The sequence below is a fragment of the Schistocerca americana genome, chromosome 3 (genome assembly GCF_021461395.2).
Source record: "Schistocerca americana isolate TAMUIC-IGC-003095 chromosome 3, iqSchAmer2.1, whole genome shotgun sequence".
Lineage (NCBI taxonomy): Eukaryota > Metazoa > Arthropoda > Insecta > Orthoptera > Acrididae > Schistocerca > Schistocerca americana.
In genome coordinates this window covers 453,555,070-453,576,019 of record NC_060121.1, presented here as the reverse complement: position 1 = coordinate 453,576,019, position 20,950 = coordinate 453,555,070, and the positions used below count along the sequence as shown (strand labels likewise).

At 42.0% G+C, this 20,950-nt stretch overlaps 1 protein-coding gene across 2 annotated transcripts in view; it reads left to right on the top strand.

Moving 5' to 3' along the window:
• Positions 1–20,950, top strand: part of LOC124607137 (coronin-7) — a 238,059-nt gene that overhangs the window by 56,331 nt on the left and 160,778 nt on the right. For both annotated transcript variants that reach the window (XM_047139346.1, XM_047139345.1), the window contains exon 7: positions 19,208–19,360. In XM_047139346.1, the coding sequence (XP_046995302.1) occupies positions 19,208–19,360 (153 nt within the window). The remainder of the gene's footprint in view (positions 1–19,207; positions 19,361–20,950) is intronic.

The following is a 20,950-nucleotide window of genomic DNA, read 5'->3' as shown; positions in this document are numbered from 1 at the left end:
CTTCCACCTACATTGAAGAATGCAACTAGCCTTTTCCTCTGTGGGAGTTGGGTTCTGCATCGTCAGTAGCTTGTGATACTACTCCTGGCCACAATCTGTTAATGTACAGCATGTTGAAAGAATTGGATCTGTGGTCAGTGGAAGGCCTCTTTTTTTCTTTCTTTCTTTCTTCCTTCCAGCTCTTTAATGAAATCTGGATGACAGGAATCTTTCTAAACTTGTAGAAAGAATCTGTTTTAATCTCAATTTTAAAACCAGTAATTATCATAGCATTAGTCTGACAAGCTGCATGGGAAAGGCACTGGAGCATACAGTCAACTACCACCTAGTGTGGGTTCTCAAAACTAGACCCCTCCTGTTTGCTCCCAGAGTGAGTTCAGGAGGCATCACTCCACACTCAATAACCGGAACCTGCTTGAAGCAGCAAATCAGCAAACTTTACCCTGTAAGCAATGTCTTATTGGTGCTATATTCAATTTAGAAAAGGCATATGATATTACCAGGAGGCTTGATATTTTGTTACAACTCTATCAGTGGGTGTTCTGTGGTTGTCTATCCACTTTCATACAGTCCTTCCTCTTGGACAGGTATTTTACATACCAGGCTGAGGATGTCCCATCTGACTGTTTTAAGCAGAAGAAGGGTGTCCCGTGAAGGTTGTTTCTAAGTTTCACGGTATGCACCTCCGCGATCAACCCTATTAAGTCCACAGTGTGGCATCCGTACTGTGTTCCTTGTCTGTGAACGACTCTATGTCTTTTGTATGTCCTTCACCACTGCAACAGCTAATCAGCAATTGCATTTGACAGTCAGGTGGATTGAGGAATTTCTAGCACCACACCTTTTAAATTCTCTTTGAAGGGAACTGTTGATTTTAATCACTCCCACTCTCTCTTTTTAATTAACCAATTTTAAAACTGGAAGTACTGTTCTCACTTTTAAGGGAAAGGTAAAGTATCTGGGCCTCACTTTTGATGAGAACCTAATTTCATTGCCACACCTTAAAGAACTAAAACTGAGATGTCTCAAGGCTTTAAACATCATTAAATGAGTCATTCATAGGTTTTCGGGAGGAGACAGAGCACATCTACTCCAATTTTATAAGGCCTTTGTGTCACCCTCGCTTGAATACAAATTTCAGGCTTATACACTCCTGGAAATTGAAATAAGAACACCGTGAATTCATTGTCCCAGGAAGGGGAAACTTTATTGACACATTCCTGGGGTCAGATACATCACATGATCACACTGACAGAACCACAGGCACTTAGACACAGGCAACAGAGCATGCACAATGTCGGCACTAGTACAGTGTATATCCACCTTTCGCAGCAATGCAGGCTGCTATTCTCCCATGGGGACGATCGTAGAGATGCTGGATGTAGTCCTGTGGAACGGCTTGCCATGCCATTTCCACCTGGCGCCTCAGTTGGACCAGCGTTCATGCTGGACGTGCAGACCGCGTGAGACGACGCTTCATCCAGTCCCAAACATGCTCAATGGGGGACAGATCCGGAGATCTTGCTGGCCAGGGTAGTTGACTTACACCTTCTAGAGCACGTTGGGTGGCACGGGATACATGCGGACGTGCATTGTCCTGTTGGAACAGCAAGTTCCCTTGCCGGTCTAGGAATGGTAGAACGATGGGTTCGATGACGGTTTGGATGTACCGTGCACTATTCAGTGTCCCCTCGACGATCACCAGGGGTGTACGGCCAGTGTAGGAGATCGCTCCCCACACCATGATGCCAGGTGTTGGCCCTGTGTGCCTCGGTCGTATGCAGTCCTGATTGTGGCGCTCACCTGCACGGCCCCAAACACGCATACGACAATCATTGGCACCAAGGCAGAAGCGACTCTCATCGCTGAAGACGACACGTCTCCATTCGTCCCTCCATTCACGCCTGTCGCGACACCACTGGAGGCGGGCTGCACGATGTTGGGGCGTGAGCGGAAGACGGCCTAACGGTGTCCGGGACCGTAGCCCAGCTTCATGGATACGGTTGCGAATGGTCCTCGCCGATACCCCAGGAGCAACAGTGTCCCTAATTTGCTGTGAAGTGGCGGTGCGGTCCCCTACGGCACTGCGTAGGATCCTACGGTCTTGGCGTGCATCCGTGCGTCGCTGCGGTCCGGTCCCAGGTCGACGGGCACGTGCACCTTCCGCCGACCACTGGCGACAACATCGATGTACTGTGGAGACCTCACGCCCCACGTGTTGAGCAATTCGGCGGTACGTCCACCCGGCCTCCCGCATGCCCACTATACGCCCTCGCTCAAAGTCCGTCAACTGCACATATGGTTCACGTCCACGCTGTCGCGGCATGCTACCAGTGTTAAAGACTGCGATGGAGCTCCGTATGCCACGGCAAACTGGCTGACACTGACGGCGGCGGTGCACAAATGCTGTGCAGCTAGCGCCATTCGACGGCCAACACCGCGGTTCCTGGTGTGTCCGCTGTGCCGTGCGTGTGATCATTGCTTGTACAGCCCTCTCGCAGTGTCCGGAGCAAGTATGGTGGGTCTGACACACCGGTGTCAATGTGTTCTTTTTTCCATTTCCAGGAGTGTAGATCAGCATCAACATCTCGTGGTAAGCCAAGCAGGCTATGTCCATTCCAAAATCACTAGCAACCATCTACATTGCACAGTCACCACAGAAATGACTCTTCTGTCACCATCCATGGACGACGACGCCATTTGGGTTCAAGTGGCTCTGAGCACTATGGGACTTAACATCTGAGGTCATCAGTCCCCTAGACTTAGAACTACTTAAACCTAACTAACCTAAGGACATCACACACATCCATGATGAGGCAGGATATGAACCTGCGACCGTAGCAGCGCGCGGTTTCTGAGTGAAGTGCCGTTTGGGATCTGTGCAAGGGAGAGCCTTTAATTACTACAAGTGGGGGCATGAAGATTGAAATCCAAGGGTGGATAGGGGATCCCTGTGGCTACTAGAGGCCCAGGTGACTTTTCCAATTGACTGTTTACAGGAAGAATTGTACACCAGACTATGTTTTTAAAATTAAATTTAATAAGATTTTACATTGCCACCCAGATTTTATTACTGTTTACATGGATGGGTCTAAGCGGGTGAATTTTAACAGCTGCTCTGTCATGTTCCCTGATATTGTCCTCAGGTAGGGCTTATAGAGCAGTTTTGAGTTTATTACATGGAATTGTTAGCTATATCGAGGGCACTAGAGCAGGTGAGATGGCATCATGGCAAGAAATTCCTCATCTGCTCAGATTTCCTCAATGCCCTTCTCGCTGTTGGTCATATGTACCCAGAAGATTGGATGCTGCAAACAGTGCAGGACACTCTCCTCGTGCAAAAGCAGGACAAGGAAATAATTTTCTGCTGGGTCCCAGGGCACATAGGGATTCGGGGAAATGAACTTGCTGATGCAGCTGCCAAGGAAGCTTGCTCCCTTCCATCTTCTGCTCATGGTTCAGTGTTGCAGACTGTCACCTCATTTGTGACCAAGAAGACCTTGTGTTGGTGAGAGGCTCAGTGGCTGGAAGTGAGGAATAATAAGTTACATTCCATAAAACCTTGTGTGTGACCATAGCGTACCTCCTTCCAACCACAAAGAACTGAAGTAGCCCTTATACTGCTTAGAGTGGGTCATTGCCCATCAATGCATGGCTCTCACTTACATTACAAGGTGTCACCAGTGTGTCACAGATGTGGGGCACATTTTAATTGAAAGTGTTTTATACGACGAGCTGAGGGCTGATCTGACCTGTCCTCTATTTTACTGACAATTAGGTGAGTGTGGTTTGTGTTGTAAGACTTTTTTTGATGTCCAGAATTCTCCCCAACATACCGAGTGAGAGATTTTAGTGTCAAGAGTGACTCAGTTACCCATTAGTTCTAATTAGTCATCCAGCCACAGTCACCTGTCCACTTTTTAATCGTGTCTGTACTGGTATTTTATCCTTGACTTTATTTAGTTGTTCTGCTGTGTTTTGTTTGACTTTTATTGAGGGCTGTCATGGTGCTTACCGTGGTTTGTGAATGCAACTTGGTTTTCCAATTATTTTTATTATTATTGTTGTTATTATTATTATTATTATTATTATTATTTTAATATATTTTCACAACACCCATCTGTATATCATTTATGCTGTTGTGCTGCTGATCTTGCTGTTTAGTGCCTTCATCCATAAATCACTGCCACCTTCATCTTTATGCTTTAGACAGATGAGGAGCAATGGACTAATTTCAAACCGTGAGGCATACACATTGTGCAGTGCGTACAAGAAGGTCCCAAGGATAACCAAACAGATATGGGCACTTCAGCCTTTGAAGGAAATATTGTGCCAGAAAAAGCTAGTCATTGTGTTCAGATATGATGTGAAACCTTACATCTCACCACACACGAGGTGTTCCTGATGTTTCTGCTTTGGTTATATGACGTCCATCTGCAGATGATCATTCCATGGAGGTAGTCCTAGTGAACAACAGTCTTTATGTGTCAGTTGTGTAGAACACCACCCTCCAATTTACTGTGTGCAGTCTTCAAGAAAGAAAAGAAGTTCCAAGAATATAAATCTATCGAACACCTGTCATATACTGAGGCACAAATAGAACATAAATCCCACATCCTGTTGATGTGACAACAAATTATGTGAAAGTCACAGCTACAACCCCCTCTTCCCTACCTCATTGTTTTCCAAACTGTATCTCTTATCACCCGCTTCTCTTGTGGCTCTCACAGCACCATCTCCTGGAATCACCTCCTGCACTCTGCCACAGAAGCGGTATCCTCCTGTAGTGTCTGCCAGTGACAGTGTTCCCTGGCAGGACCCATCTCCCTGAAAATGTACAGATCAGAGGCCCAACACCAACCATTGGCTGAAGGAGCTACAGCCTGTGGATTCCAAGGCTGCTCTCTTTTCATCTGTTCCCATGCCCATCATGGATAGGCCCTTGCCTGAATCTCAGCCATCAAAAGTAGTGGAGGAGGAGGAGGAGGAGCAGAAGAAGAAGAAGAAGAAGAAGAAGAAGAAGAAAAAGAAAAAGAAAAATAAAAATAAAAATAAAAAGAAGATCATCCAGACAGGCTACCCTGGTTACCCCCAGAGGTACCAGATTTCCACATCTGGACAGGCTACTCTGGCGACCCATGAGGCACCAGATCCCCCCCCCCCCCCCCTCCAATGCGCGCGCGCGTGTGCACACACACACACACACACACACACACACACACACACACACACACACACAGTCCGATTCTGAAGTAATGTTCATTCTGTCACTGTACATTATATACTCTGCCAGCCACCCTGGGGTGCATAGTATTGGGGCAGGTTTGTTGATGTGATTCCATTTCCACTGGTGACAGTGATTCACAGTAGTAACTGGTTCTCCTGGCCCGCTCATGCCTAACGTTGACCGCCGTACTCTAATCACTCAATGGAACTGTGATTGATATTACTGTCATCTGCTGGAACTACAAAACTGTATATCCTCCTCTTCTGCAATTTGCACTGCTCTACAAGAAATATGCTTCACTGATGATAATTCCCCCAATGCTCTTAGGTTATTGGTCGTGTGGGCGAAAGTGACTGCAGTGATCAGCATTTGTAATGTTTATTTACCTCCAAGCAGACCACTTACTAACATTAAGTTGACTATTTTAATCTGGCTATCCCCCTTTCCCTCCTCCTTGGAAACTTCAGTGCACACCTTCGCCTTTGGGGGAGTACCACTTTGTGTGGTAAGGGCCTTCTAGTTGACCAACTTCTTACTGACCAAGTCCTGTTGCCCTTTAATGCTGATAGTGCTACCCACTTAGTGCTGTCTATGGCACCCTTTCAGCTGACTACCATAAGGTCTTTTCCTCCAGTCTCATGGCTTTGATGCATTGGTCACCATGTGGCAATCTTTTTGATAGTGACCACTTTTGCTGACCCTGTCACTTCCTTGCCACTGCATGATGGACCTGTAAAACATGGGTGCTTCGAAGAGCAAACTGGATTTTCTGTCAAATGTTTTCACATTTGCAAATAAGCACTACCGTCAGCTGTGGAATGAAATGACAACAATGAAAATTTGCGTCAGGCTGGGACTCTAACCAAGATTTCCCTCTTATTGTGAGCTGTGCCATTTGGCTATCCATGCACAACTCATGGCCTGACCCAGACATCCATAGGTCATCAACCATGCATCTTTGTATTGTAATCAGAATACTACAGGTGCTGCAATATTGGATTTTCTATGTCTCTGCTTTTACCTTTGCCCCATCTCTGTCAGACTGCATCGACAAGGTTGTGCAATTCATCTCTGATGTGATAACCCGTGCTGCTGGAACTGCCATTCCCCTCCATTGCTGGCCAGTTCATTATGAACCAAGACATTGCCATAGATGTTCAGGAATGCTGAAGAGCCCAGCAATGTTTTGAGTGACTTGCTTCACAGACCACCTGTCTCACTTAAGTGACTTCATGCTAAGGCTCACTATCTAATTAAATGCATTAAAAAGAAATACTTAGAGCACTCACCTACTCTATGGGAATGTATTTCTCTTCATCCCAATTGTGGAAAAGCTACATAGCTGCCAAAGACCTACAACTGTTTCAGTTATTTTCTTGCAAAGTGGTCTCTGTGCTGATTCACCTATGCTTGGTAAACACCTTGCAACCCACTTTCCGAAGGTGCCTGCAGCCTTTTCTTATGTGGCAGCTTTCTGACAATTTCAAGACCTCTCTGTCTTCTCCACTCCTCTCGTGTCAAATTATATAATGGAATTTTCACTTACAGGGAACTGTTTCGTATTCTTGCTTCATCTCATGATATGGCCCCAGATCCTGATTCCTTTCACAAGTAGATGACCCAACATTTGAATAATATCCAATGGGTCAACTTCCTCAGGGTCTTCGCCCACATTTGGCCTCACAGTGTCTTCTCTGTGCAAAGGTGAGATAGTATCAACATCCCAATCCTTCAACCAGGTAAAAACCAATGTCTGTCGACAGTGACTGGCTAGTTAGTCTCACTGACATGCTCTGAAAACTGCTTGAATGGATGTTTATCCACCAGTTCTGCTGGGTTTTCAAATCTCGGGGCCTTTTTTCCCTATGTCAGTGTGGTTTTCACAAGGGACAATCCTCAGTCAGCCATCTGGTTAGGTTGGAACCAGCAATCTGACAGGCTTCTTCTAAACACCAACAAATATTGCCTCTTTTTGACATACACAGGTCATATGACACTGCCTGGTACCATCACATTTTACTTATTTTCCATGACTGAGCGTTTCAAGGCTGATCTTCATTCATCAGTTTTTATCCCACCAGTTGTTCCGGGTTAGAATTTGTGCTACATGCAGCTCTCCAGGAGTCCAAGAGAACGGTGTCTACAGGGCTCTATGCTGAGAATTGTACTCTTCTTTATCACCACCAATGAGCTGGTGAGCTCTCTTGGGCCACTGGGTATCAATGCACAGTATGTCGATGAAACTGGGGGTCTCGAATTTCTGTCATTGCACCGTGGTCCACCCTGACTAGAACTCTACTTCAGTACGCAACACTTAGACATGGTTGCAGAGTCCTGATTTCAGTGACACCTGTTTGACAAAAAGCTGGCTTGGCTGATCTATATTCATCAATTAAACCGTAGCTACGTGCAGAAACTTAATGCTCTCTGCTTCCTTTTCCACATGTCTTGGGGTGTGAATCGCGCTACTCTTCTCCATATTTACTGGGCTCAGGACTAATCCCACTAGGTCTGTGATTGCTAGGTTTACAGCTTGGCTGCATCTTCAGCTTTGCAGTTTGTAGGCACAGTCGATTGTCATGGAGTCTGACTGGTCTCTGCTGCGTTCTGTACTAGTTATGTAGACACTCTCCGTGCTGAAGCTGGGAATCTTCCCTCTTCAGTTCTGACAGTACTAAGTCCTGGCCTTCTATGGAATTTCCATTCAAAAATTTACTCGTGATATGACATATACTATTATTTTTATATACAAGGGGCATCAGCCCCCTGGCATTTGCCCTCAGGTTGGGTTACCAGTTGCAATACGCTGCCAGGTCTTCCATCTCTCTTCCTTGGAATGTACTCCATGTGTTTTCCTGTGCAACCCCACCCCCTCTCCTCCCCCCTCCGTTGATTTGTGCCCAGGCTACAGATTATGACCAACCTATTTCTAGATTCTAAAGGCTCTCACTCTCATGGCTTTTTGGTGTCTGTTCTTTTCAGTTCTTCAGGAGTTTCAGGGTGTTACCATTTTTTACACTGACAGCTTTAAAACTGTGGTTAAGAGGGGATAACCTTTTACACCTCTTGCTAGTCAGGAATTATGCTGAAGCTGATGGCTATTTTATTAAATGGGCGTCCCATGACTACTTTTTAATATGTAATACCAGACTGACCCATAGTTTTATTTTATGTAATGAACCACCCGTACATAGAGGTTGTGGAGCCTTGTAAGTTGCTGCTCGTCTCCTAGTCGAATAATAGTGGTTTTTACTCTCAGATATAACGTTTTGTAACTACCTTTATTGTGGGGGTGGGGTGGCTGAGGCTAGAGGTTTCTCCTGCCTCATGTTGCTTCAGGGGGACACTCAACCCTGCTTCCTTTGCCCATTACCTCTGTCATCCCTCCTTTCCTCTGTTTTAATTGCTTTAAGAAGCAATTTGCCACTTTTTTTCCTGCTGCATTCTGTTATCTGTTTTGGAGTAGCACTCCTTAAATAGTGGTTGCTCTCCTCCCACCCCCCCTTTAATCCTTTGCATCCAATCGATTGGCAGTGTGACAGCTGTGACTGGGCGTACTCCTTCTGCGTGCAGAGCCCTGGGGACACCCACCTGCTACCTTAACTGTTTCTCTCATCTTGTTTTATTACATTACATTTTTAGCCTTTTCACTTTTACTGCTCTGGCTCTCTCACCTAGAAAACTAGAAGGCATTCTTTACTCTGTAGTTGTCTTCGTCCTTAATCAACTTGGTCAGGATCGGATGTCACTGCGATTTCTCTTGCCATGGTTTAGCCCTGGGAGGTCACTCATCTGCTCTAACCTACTGATCCAGTAGGAGGGGACGGTAACCAGCATTTGGTACATGCAGAATGTTGTTAGACCGATACTTTTGCCATTCTTGGAACAGAAAGGTGCTGTGTTGATCAAACAGCTTAATGTTCACCAACATACTGACTGTGGAACTTAACGTGCTCTGCTAGACATGCAGCAACTTCCCTGGCAAGTGTGATCTCTGGACAAGTTCAGAACCATGCTGGTCAGGGAAGTTGCTGCACGTTGTCTCCAGTTGAGCATGTGTTGTGTGTGATGGGACGAGAAGTGACTCATGCAACTTATCAACCAACAACTCTTACAGAACTGTATGAACAGGTTGAGCAGGCATGGCACAGCATATTCCAGGACATTAGTAACAAGTAATGCGATCAACTGGATGTCAAGAGTCAGAGCCGGCATTGCTGTCTATGGAGGTTACACCATGTACTAATGTGGGTGTTTCAGAATGGTTCAGAACCTACCACCTCAGAACTGCTTGTGCTACTGATTTTTAAATATAATCATTTCATGTACTCAATGTGCAGCATTGAAACAACAAATCTTGAATGGATTGGAAACCTTTAAAAGGATACAACACACACACACATACACACACAAACAAACAAACAAGGATTTATTATTTTTTTTAAAAAAAAAGAAAAGAAAAGAAATCCGAAGGACTTGTGCTTCTTAGCAGAGTAAGTTAACAAATAAAAAATATCTATCCAACCATACATTGACTGTGCCATTACTGAATTGGAGGATTAGAGAATGAATGCTGCAATTCTTTATTGTTACGTTGTCTTACAGTAAAAGAGTGTGTCACTACCAATACAGTTAATGCAGGAGTAGCTCTGATAGTGAATAAGAAAATAGGAGTGATGGTAAGATTCTATGGAAAGAATAGTGAACACTTTATACACTGAAGGACCAAAGAAACTGGTATAGGCATGCATTTTCAAATACAGCAGTATGTACACGGACAGAATAAGGCACTGCAGTTGGCAACCCCTACATAACACAACAAGTTTCCATCACAGTTGTTAGGTTGGTTACTGCTCTACAATGGCAGGTTATCAAGATTTAAGTGCGTTTGAACATGGTGTTATAGTTGTCACATGAGCTATGGGACACAGCATGTCCGAGGTAGAGATGATGTGGGGATTTTCCTGTATTACCATTTCAAGAATGTACCATGAATATCAAGAATCTGATAAAACACCAAATATCTGACATCACTGCAGCCGGAAAAAGATCCTGCAAGAAAGGGACCAACGATCACTGAAGAGAATGGCCCAAAGTGACAAGAGCTGCACTTCCGCAAATTGCTGCAGATTTCAATGCTGGGCCATCAACAGGAGTCAGCATGTGAACCATTCAATGAAACATCATTGGTATGGGCTTTTGGAGCTGATGGCCCGCTCATGTACCATTGATGACTGCACAACACAAAGCTTTATGCCTCATCTGGGCCCTTCAACACTGACATTGGACTGTTGATGACTGGAAACATGCTGCCTGGTAGGAGTAGTCTCATTTCAAATTGTATCGAGCGGATGGATGTGTACAGGTATGGGGACAACCTCACGAGTCCATGGACCTTTCATGTCTCCACCCCCTTGTACTCTTACGGATTTATGGACAGCCCTGCAGGATTCATGGTGTCAGTTCCATCCAGCACTACTTTGGACATTAATCGAGTCCATGCCATGTCACATTGCAGCACTTCTGCATGCTCGCAGGGACCCTACATGATATTTGGGAGGTGTACCAGTTTCTTTGGCTCTTCAATGTAGTTGCCAAGGTAAACATAAAGCCAATGCTCACCACAATAGTCGAGTTTATATACCAAGTAGCTCCACAATTTTAATGAAGAGATTAAAGATTGTATGATGAAATAGATTAAATTATTCATAATTCATCTACATCTGCATCTATATGGCTACTCTGCAAATCACACTTACGTGTCCGGCAGAGGGTTCATCAAACCATCTCCACAATAATTCTTTCTTATTCGACACTCGAAAAGCACACAGAAAGAATGGACACCTACATCTTTCTGTGTGAGATCTGATTTCCCTTACTTTATTGTGATGATCATTTCTGCCTATGTAGATTAGTGTCAACAAAATATTTTCACATTCAGAGGAGAAAGTTGCCGACTGAAATTTCGTGGGCAGATCCCACCACAATGAGAAACACGTTTGTTTTAATGAAGTCCACCCCAAATCGTGTATCATGTCCTTGATACTCTCTCCCCAATTTCTCAGTAATACAAAATATGCTGTCCTTCTTTGAACTTTGTTATTAATCCTATCTGGTAATGATCCAACACCATGCAGCAATACACCAAAAGAAAATGGACAAGCATAGTGCAGACAGTCTCTTTAGTAAATCTGATGCATCATCCAAGTGTTCTGCCAATAAAACACAGTCTTTGGTTCGCCTTCCCAACAACATTTTGTATATGTTCTTTCTAATTTAAGTTGTTTGTAATTATATTTCATAGGAACTTATGTTCTTTAAATTTGATTATTTATTGTGTAACCAAAGTTTAACAGTTTCCTTTTAGCACTCATGTGGATGACCTCACACCTTTCATTATTTTGGGTCAGTTGCCCCTTTTCACACCATACAGATGTTTTTTCTAAATTGTTTTGCAATTTATTTTGATCTTTTCATGACTTTACTGGACAATAAATGACAGCATCATCTCCAAACAACATAAGAGGGATGCTCAGATTAGATTAGAGTAGATTCAGTGTTCATGAAAAGGTGAGATTTGTCAGGAGATTGTCAAACTAGATGAATACACTACAGTAAACTGGAGCAGCTAATATTTACAGGATTAATATGCTGTCAGAATGAAATGTTGTTATGCACTATTAATAAATTAATCATATGTAACAAAGTGCTGTTAGAACTGAAATCTAAGAGGCATTTTTACTTAAGCCGGCCTAACAGTCTCTGTTAAGATATTTGTCTATAGAGTAGAAGGAGTTCCCTATCAAGAAGTCTTTCAAACTCTGTTTAAACTATGCTTTATGTGAAGCCAAGTTTCTAATGGTTGCTAGCAATTGATTGAAAATGTGTGTTCCTGAATATTGGACCCCTTTTTGGACCAAGGTAAGTGATTTTAGGTCTTTATGTAGATTGTTCTGATTCCTAGTATTGATATTATGCATTGAGCTGGTGGTTGGAAATAGAGATATATTACTTGTAACAAATTTCATTGGATAAATAAATATACTGAGAAGCAGTGGTTAGAATACAAAGTTCCTTGAACAGTTTTCTACATGATGTTCATGAGTTTACACCACAAATGATCCTTATTACACACTTTTGCACGCTAAAAACTTTAGCTTGGTTTGATGAGTTACTCCATAATATGATCCTGTATGACATAATAGAATGAAAGTAAGCAAAGTATGTAGTTTTTTTATATTTATACATCCTGCATCTGACATCATTCTCACTGCAAATACAGACTTGTTTAGGCACTTAAGCAATTCTGTGGTATGCCCCACCCAACTGAATTTATTATCGATTTGTAATCCCAGAAATTTAACACTGTCAACCTGCATGTCTTCATACGTCATACATGTGCTGGAAGGAAATTTCTTACAGGTTCTGAACTGCACATAGTGGATCTTTTCAAATTTTAATGACAGTGAATTAGCAGTAATCCATTTATTAATGTCAGTGAAAATTTGATTAGCAGCTGTTTCTAAATCTTTACTTGACTTGCAACTTTTTGCAATGTTCGTATCATATGCAAACAAAACAAACTTAGCATCTGGCAATGTAACAGACGAGAGGTCATTAATGTATACAAAAAAAAGGAGTGGACCCAAGATGGAACCTACCAGAGCACCACATGTAATTAATTCCCAATCAGATGAAGACTGACTGCTTACTGCACAGGTATTTCGCAATGATACCCTTTGTTTCCTGTTAGTTAGATAAGACTCAAACCATTTTGCAGCACTGCCAGTGACACCATAATATTCTAATTACTTGAGAGAATGGTTTGGTTCACATAGTCAAAGGCTTTTGACAGACTACAGAAAATGCCAGTAGCCTCTAATTTATTATCTGATGAATTAAGTACATTCTCACTGTAAGTGTAAGTAGCTTTCTCAATATGGGAACCCTTAAGAAATCCAAACTGTGACTTCGACAATATATTATTTGCAGTCAGATGCTTTAGGAGATGCTTTAACATAACCTTTTCAAATATTTTTGAGATAGCTGGCAGAAGTGAAATTGGTTGATAGTTTGATGGTATGTCTTTATCCCTCTTCTTGTAATGAGGCTTAAATCAGCATATTTTAGCCATTCTGGAAATGTTCCGCTGATAAGAAATTGATTACACAAATAACTTGAGATAGAACTCAATTTGCGTGACGATTCTTTGATTTAATTCATTGATATGTTATCATACCCACTAGAATACTTCTTTGGGAGACATGTCATTTCCATTTTACTGAAGCCATTTTTAAAGACTGGTCTCAAATACCTCTATTGCACTGTTCTCTGTACCTAACAACCCAAAGCCGTCAGTAACAGAAATGAAGTACCTGTTTAAGAGGTTTGCACCACTACATGCACTTGTTACCAAAGTCTCATTTATTTTTAGAGCTATCTGTTCCGCTTCCCTTTTAGCCCCATCTGTCTCAGTCTTCAGTATATCCCATGCTGTTTTTATTTTGTCACCCGATGTAATTATCTTTTTCTCGTAATAAAACTACTTTGATTTCAGAATTATTTTGCAGTATTCTTTGTAATGCATTGCAATGCTAACATCAGAGCTGTTTCTAGATAGCAGATACAGTCTCCTTCTTGTCCCATATGATATCTTTATTCCTTGTGTAATCCATGGTTTATTTTTTGACTTCTGTGTGATTTGAGTTGCCTTTAGGGGAAAACAATTTTCAAAAGTGGCAGTAACTTTATTAATAAATGCTTTGTGTTTTCCATTTGAGTCAGCCGCGCAGGGTAGCTGCATGGTCTGAGGCATCTTGTCATGGTCCGCGCGGCTCCCCCTGTCAGAGTTTTGAGTCCTCCCTCAGGGATGAATGTATGTGTTGTCCTTAGCGTAAGGTAGTTTAAGCTTAGGGGCTGATGATGTCAGCAGTTTGGTCCCATAAGACCTTACCACAAATTTCCAAAATTGCATTTGATTCAGAAGTATTGTAAACATCTATCCAGTTCATGTCTTTGAGCAGTTTCTTGAATTTCTCAATTTTTGGCTTATTTATTACCCTCCTGTACTCAGACTTAATAGATTTTTTTATCCTGACAAGTTTCAACATTTAACGCAAGATGCTGCATGTCGTGATCAGATAGCTCATCTTCTATTGGATTTGTGGTATGACTTTTTTCCCTAGGTTTGTTTACAAAGATATTGTCAATAGCAATCTCAGAGTATTTACATATCCTAGTTGCAAAGTTCACAGAAGAACTAAATTGAATGATAGTGTTACTGACTGCAATAATTGTTCGCTGACAGAGCTTTTCAATAAATCCACATTAAAATCACCATCAACCACTATTTCCTTGGTGTTTTTTTGTGAGATGGGACAACAGAGCTTCCAGATTTTTTATGAAGAGGTTAAAATTTCCTGAAGGTTTTCTGTATATACTTACTATTACAGAGGACTTATCATGAAATACAACTTCTGTTACACAAGCTTCTAAGTGCTGCTCTGAGCAAAATTGATTAATACCAATATTCTTGAAATCAAAACAGTTTCTGACAAATGTGGCAACTCCTCCTTTCTCCATATTTTCTCTGCAGAACTAAGAAGCTAACTTGAATCTTGCAACATTTAACATATCTATACCAGTGGTCACATGATGTTCAGAGAGGCAGAGTATATCAACTGATTTGCTCAACTCTACTTCTTCAACACAAATAAGCAATGCATTAAGCTTACCCCTTAGTCTCCGATTAGTCTGATGTAATAAGGCTAACTGATTTTGTGCACTGGCGTCTGAATTACAACTGGATGAACCTAATTTTCCTGTCAATATTTGGGTATCTCCAGTTTCAATCAGAAGCTGTTAGCATGAGTTGTGTGCATTACAATTTGCTTTCTGGCTGTCTTGGAACATCTTTTGTTTCAACCCTCTGATACTATGCCACTTGTCACAGTGCAGCACCTCCCCCCCCCCCCCCCCCCCCAACCCCTCTTCCCCTTAAGTTATTTGCACAGAAAATTTTCCCTTCCCCTTTCCCTGCTGATAGTCAACAGGAGCCACACTGATACGAGACCCCGTACCTGATCCAAGCACATGTTCCACCTCTAAATTAACTCTCGTAACAGAAGAGTTGAGGCGCCAGCCAGAGTGGCCGAGCAGTTCTAGGCGCTACAGTCTGGAACTGCGCAACCGCTACGGTCGCAGGTTTGAAACCTGCCTCGGGCATGGATGTGTGTGATGTCCTTAGGTTAGTTAGGTTTAAGTTGTTCTAAGTTTTAGGGGACTGATGACCACAGCAGTTAAGTCCCATAGTGCTCAGAACCATTTTTTTTTTAAAATGAGGCCAGTCATGGTGCCTCAGAACAGACACAAGCCCAACACTAGTATGTCTCGTTGCTGAAGCTATCTTTACCAGATCACTCTCTGTTGAATAATTAGGGTTCCTATCTATGCTGTTGCCTGCCCCACCCACTATTACCATGGTGTCTTCCCTTGTGAAGTCTTTGCAAAATGAATCTACATCCTCTATCACCTGACCCAGGTTAAAAAAAAAAAAAAAACTTGTGACCTGGTAACCTGACCCTAGTTCATCCTGCAACAGTCAGCCAACACCTCTACCATGTGAACTACCTAACAACAAAACTTTCTTCTTTTTCACAGTTTTTCTGACTTCTTACTTTTCAAACACTTTCTTAAAGTTTGTCATGTCCTGTCTTCTCCAAAATATACTTGTAGCTCACCAGTTTCCAACTGTGACAACAGATCAAACCTATTTTCCTCATTGACAACAAAACTGTCTGAAAAAGACCTATTCACATTTCTTCTATGACCAGTTGTCACTTCCCACCTCTTTTTTCCCTTCTCCCCCCTTAATCTTTCCAGATCTTGTTTCGTTTTATCTAGTTCCACCTGAAGGGCAGCAATCTTCTCCTGTTCCACTATCTTCCTACCTCTACAGCAAATCCTCAACAGCCAATGAGCCTTTTTTATTTCCCCAATTCCCACGCCACTTCAGTCGCCCACATGAAAGAAACTGCAACGACCCTCACACCACTCCCTGGAACTAACAATCCTACTTCTCACTCATGGCAAACAAATTTTAGCTTTAGTCTACATTAAAACAAGAATAACTTCCTAGACTACTCAGTTAATATATTAAATTTCTTAGTAAGTTTAGGCCTAAAGTTCGGGTACTAATTAAAAACTTCCGGAGAAACAAAAGCAGTTTAGCCTGTATTGTTTACGTGGCAAAACAAATAGCAAACAAATAACTGAGCCTACACTATTTAAACTTTTCATTTATTTCTGAAATTTTCACTTCAGTTACTTACAAGAGAATCAAATAGACAGCTTGTAAGAATAAATGAACAACACAAACTTTACTTTATTGAAATAATCATGACACTGTAAACAAATCCTAGTCAGACTGCCTCCTAAATCATTTACATAAATAAGAAAGCACAAAGGGCTGGTAACACTACCTTGGGGAATGCCAGAAATCACTTCTGTTTTCTCAATGACTTTCCATCAGTTATTATATACTGTAACCTCTTTGACAGGAAATCGTGAACCCAGTCACATAACTGAGATGATATTCCATAAGCACACAAGTTGATTACAAGCTGCTTGTCAGGTATGGTGTCAAAAGCTTTCTGGAAATCTAGAAATACAAAATCAATTTGAAATCCCTTGCCAATAGCACTCAACACTTTGTATGAGTAAAGAGCTAGTTGTGTTTCACAGTAGCAATGTTTTCTGAATCCATGTTGACTGTGTAAATAGATCGTTCTTTTTGAAGTAATTCATAATGTTCAAACACAGTTTATGTTCCAAAATACTGTTGCGTATTGACATTAATGATATTGGCCTGTAATTTAGTGGTTTACTCCTATTGCATTTCTTGAATAATGGTGTGACCTGTGCAACTTTCCAGTCTTTGTGTACGCATCTTTCATTGAGTGAGTGGTTGTATATGATTGTTAAGTGTGGAACTATTTTATCAGCATAATCTGAAAGGAATCTAATTTGTATATAGTCTGGACTAGAAGATTTGCTTTTATTAAGTGACGCAAAAATTTTTAATTGTGACGGCTGGGGGACACACATTCAACAGCAGGAAAAGGAAGAGAAGGAAAAATAGGAGAACATGGACTGGGGGCAAGGTATGAAAGAGGAAGCCACCTGCCAGAATTTTTCACAGAGAGTGAGTTATGATTTAATCTCGGAATCATATAACAGCACCAGTTACCACTTTTATTTTTGATTACCATGACCAGTTTTGGCACCAAGGCAACTTTTCAGTTGTTACATGATTATCACTGTGGGAGTATGCAGGCTTGTCTGTGTACGCCCATGATGATAGAGTAGCAGTCATTCAAGTTTTAAAGAGCCATTTACATAGGTTAAGAAAAGGAGGGGACCCAGTGCCAAACTTTCCCAATTCTTAGTTTCATTTCATTTCTCTGATGCAGTTCATCAATGTGTCCCTTGGTGGTTTGTTATAGAGGTAACACTCTGCCCATTCTACATCTACATTCCACAAGCATTCAACGGTATGTGGCGGAGGGCACTTTACGTGCCACTGTCATTACCTCCCTTTCCTGTTCCAGTCGCGTATGGTTCGCGGGAAGAACAACTGCCGGAAAGCCTCCGTGCGCTCTCGAATCTCTCTAATTTTACATTCATAATGTCCTCGGAAGGTGTAAGTAGGGGGAAGCAATATATTCAATACCTCATCCAGAAATGCACCCTCTCGAAACCTGGGCAGCAAGCTACACCGCGATGCAGAGCGCCTCTCTTGCAGAGTCTGCCACTTGAGTTTGCTAAACATCTCCGTTACACTATCACGCTTACCAAATAACCGTGTGACGAAACGCGCCGCTCTTCTTTGGATCTTCTCTATCTCTTCTGTCAACCCGACCTGGTACGGATCCCACACTGATGAGCAACACTCAAGTATAGGTCGAACGAGTGTTTTGTAAGCCACCTCCTTTGTCGATGGACTACATTTTCTAAGGACTCTCCCAATGAATCTCAGCCTGGCACCCGCTTTACTGACAATTAATTTTATATGATCATTCCACTTCAAATCGTTCCATACACATACTCCCAGATATTTTACAGAAGTAACTGCTACCAGTGTTTGTTCTGCATCATATAATCATACCATAAAAGATCCTTCTTTCTATGTATTCGCAATACATTACATTTGTCTATGTTAAGGGTCAGTTGCCACTCCCTGCACCAAGTGCTTATCCGCTGCAGATCTTCCTGCATTTCGCTGCAATTTTCTAGTGCTGCAACTTCTCTGTATACTACAGCGTCAAGGATGATACAGTTTTAGTTTGCCAAGTACAGTTTTGTTCTTAAACCAAAGGCTTTGGTGCAGTCGCCAACAGAAGGAAGAGTCAAAAAACATAAAAAAACATATTACTTCCTCCCACTTGCCCTGCAAAATAACCACAGCGAGAAAGTCAAAGAAATTAGAACTCTTATGAAATCTTGCAAACAGTAATTATGTCCCTGCAACATTCGGGCAATTGTGATAAAATGAAGAAAAATTTGGCCTCAGACTGAAATGTGCAAATTGTCTTTTTTCCTGTATACCACAGCAAAGATAATTTTTAAGGAGGTGGGGGAGGGGTGGGGGAACTAATGATAGTAGTTCACAGAATACCCTACTCCACAGAACATATTGGGACTTGGGAAGTGTGTGTGCAGATAAATTATCTAATCTAAAATTAAAAGTAATGAGCTTTCATATTATTAGGCAAGTCGTCGCTGTACAAAAATTCAACTGTTCTGTTCTTAGATGGCAGTGCATCTCTGTATTACATAGGTTACTTACTCAATCTTCAAACATAATTGAAAGGTTTTGTTTAACTTTATTGCTGTGTTATTTCTGTGTGATATTTACTTCTGAAAATTAAAAAAACTTGTTTAATTTGTGTGCAGTTCTTTAATCATTATATTCGTTTGCAGTCATATAGAGATTTTCATGGGGACCTCTTCCCAGAGACTGCGGGAAATGTTGCACCAATTTCTGCGAGTCAGTGGAGTAGCGGGATCAATGCTGAAGTGGCACGTGTTAGCCTTGATCCAGCAAAGAGGCACCTAGTAGAAACTGGTTCGCAGGTAAAGACTGTCTTATTCTTCTAGAAGTTTAGAAACTATTTGGGACTGTGGATGCTGTGCAAATTGAAATATTTTAAGACCTGCATTTCGTGAAATATGTACAATAGTATTAGGAGGTTCAGATGTCCCCCCCCCCCCCCCCCCTGTGTGTGTGTGTGTGTGTGTGTGTGTGTGTGTGTGTGTGTGTGTGTGTGCGCGCGCGCGCTTATGAGAGAGAGAGAGAGAGAGAGAGAGAGAGAGAGATTATGTGTGATGTGTGAATTTTATTTAAATTTGTTGATTTTGTATATTTGTAATTTTAGGCAGTTATTAGTTTTGTTAAACTTTTCTATTTAAAACCACTTATGCCATAAGATAGATGACTTCAAATGATATTTCTGTTCACCAGTGTAGAAATGTGGACTTTACCAGAAAGTTTGCTTTGTATCGTTTTAAAATAACTCTATAGTGAGGCTTGCTCTTTTCTCCTTTCTTTGTAATTTTTCCTGCAGACATGTCACTAGTGATGAGCCAAAACATTATGAACCTGCTAATAGTCTGTTAATCCACTTTTGGAATACAATGCAGTAGTGATTCTGCATGGCATGAATTCAAAAAGTTTGTGGAAGATTTTGAGACACATGTGGCACCAAATGTCTATGCACAAGTCATGCAATTCCTGTAAAGTATGTAGCAGTAGTTTGGGGACATAAAACTGGTGTCCTACAGTGATCCAGATGTGTTTTATTTTGAGCAGGTCAGAAAAATTTGTTAGCCAAGGCACAAGACACCAATGTGAGTTCACTAAAATAGACTGCTCAAACCACTGTAGCACAATTTTGATCTTGTGACATGAGCATTTAGTCTGATGGAAAATGCTATCACTGCTGAGGAAGACATCATGCATAAAGGGACGCATTTGGTCGGCAATAATGTTCATATATTCCACAGCTGTCAAGGCTAGCACAGGTCTCACAGAATCCCATGTGAATGTCCCCTATGGGATTACACTACCCCCACCAGCCTGAGTCCATTGCATGGTGCATATTTCGAGCAGTTTTTTGCCTGGATGACAGCATATCTAGACACGCCCACTGACTTGGTGTTAAAACAAATGTAATTCATCCAACAAGGCAACACATTTCCAATGATCCAACATCCCCTCATGATGATTCTGTATGCACTGCATTCGTAATTGACAGTGTCATTGGTTCAACATGGAAACACTTTGGGGGGTCTTGTGCAACAGAGACCCATTTTCAGCATTGTGCATTGAATGGTGTGCTCCAAAACTCTTGTGCCTGAATCGGCATTGTACTATTTCTTCTGATCTGCATCAGATTATCACTTGTTCTGCTTTAAACAGCAAGCTAGCCTCTGAACACCATGTTCCGTAACAAGACATGGATGTCAAACACCCTGTTGCCTTATCGTGGTTTCACCATCCTTCAGCTGCTTTCCATAGATGCTCATGACAGATGCATATGAACCAGCTGTGTCATTTCTGAGGTGCTTATTCCCAGCTACCAAACCAGTACAATCTGTTCTCTGTCTGTGGATTTCCCCACTTGTGGCCCATACCATTACGATTCCTATTTCCCTCCTACAATG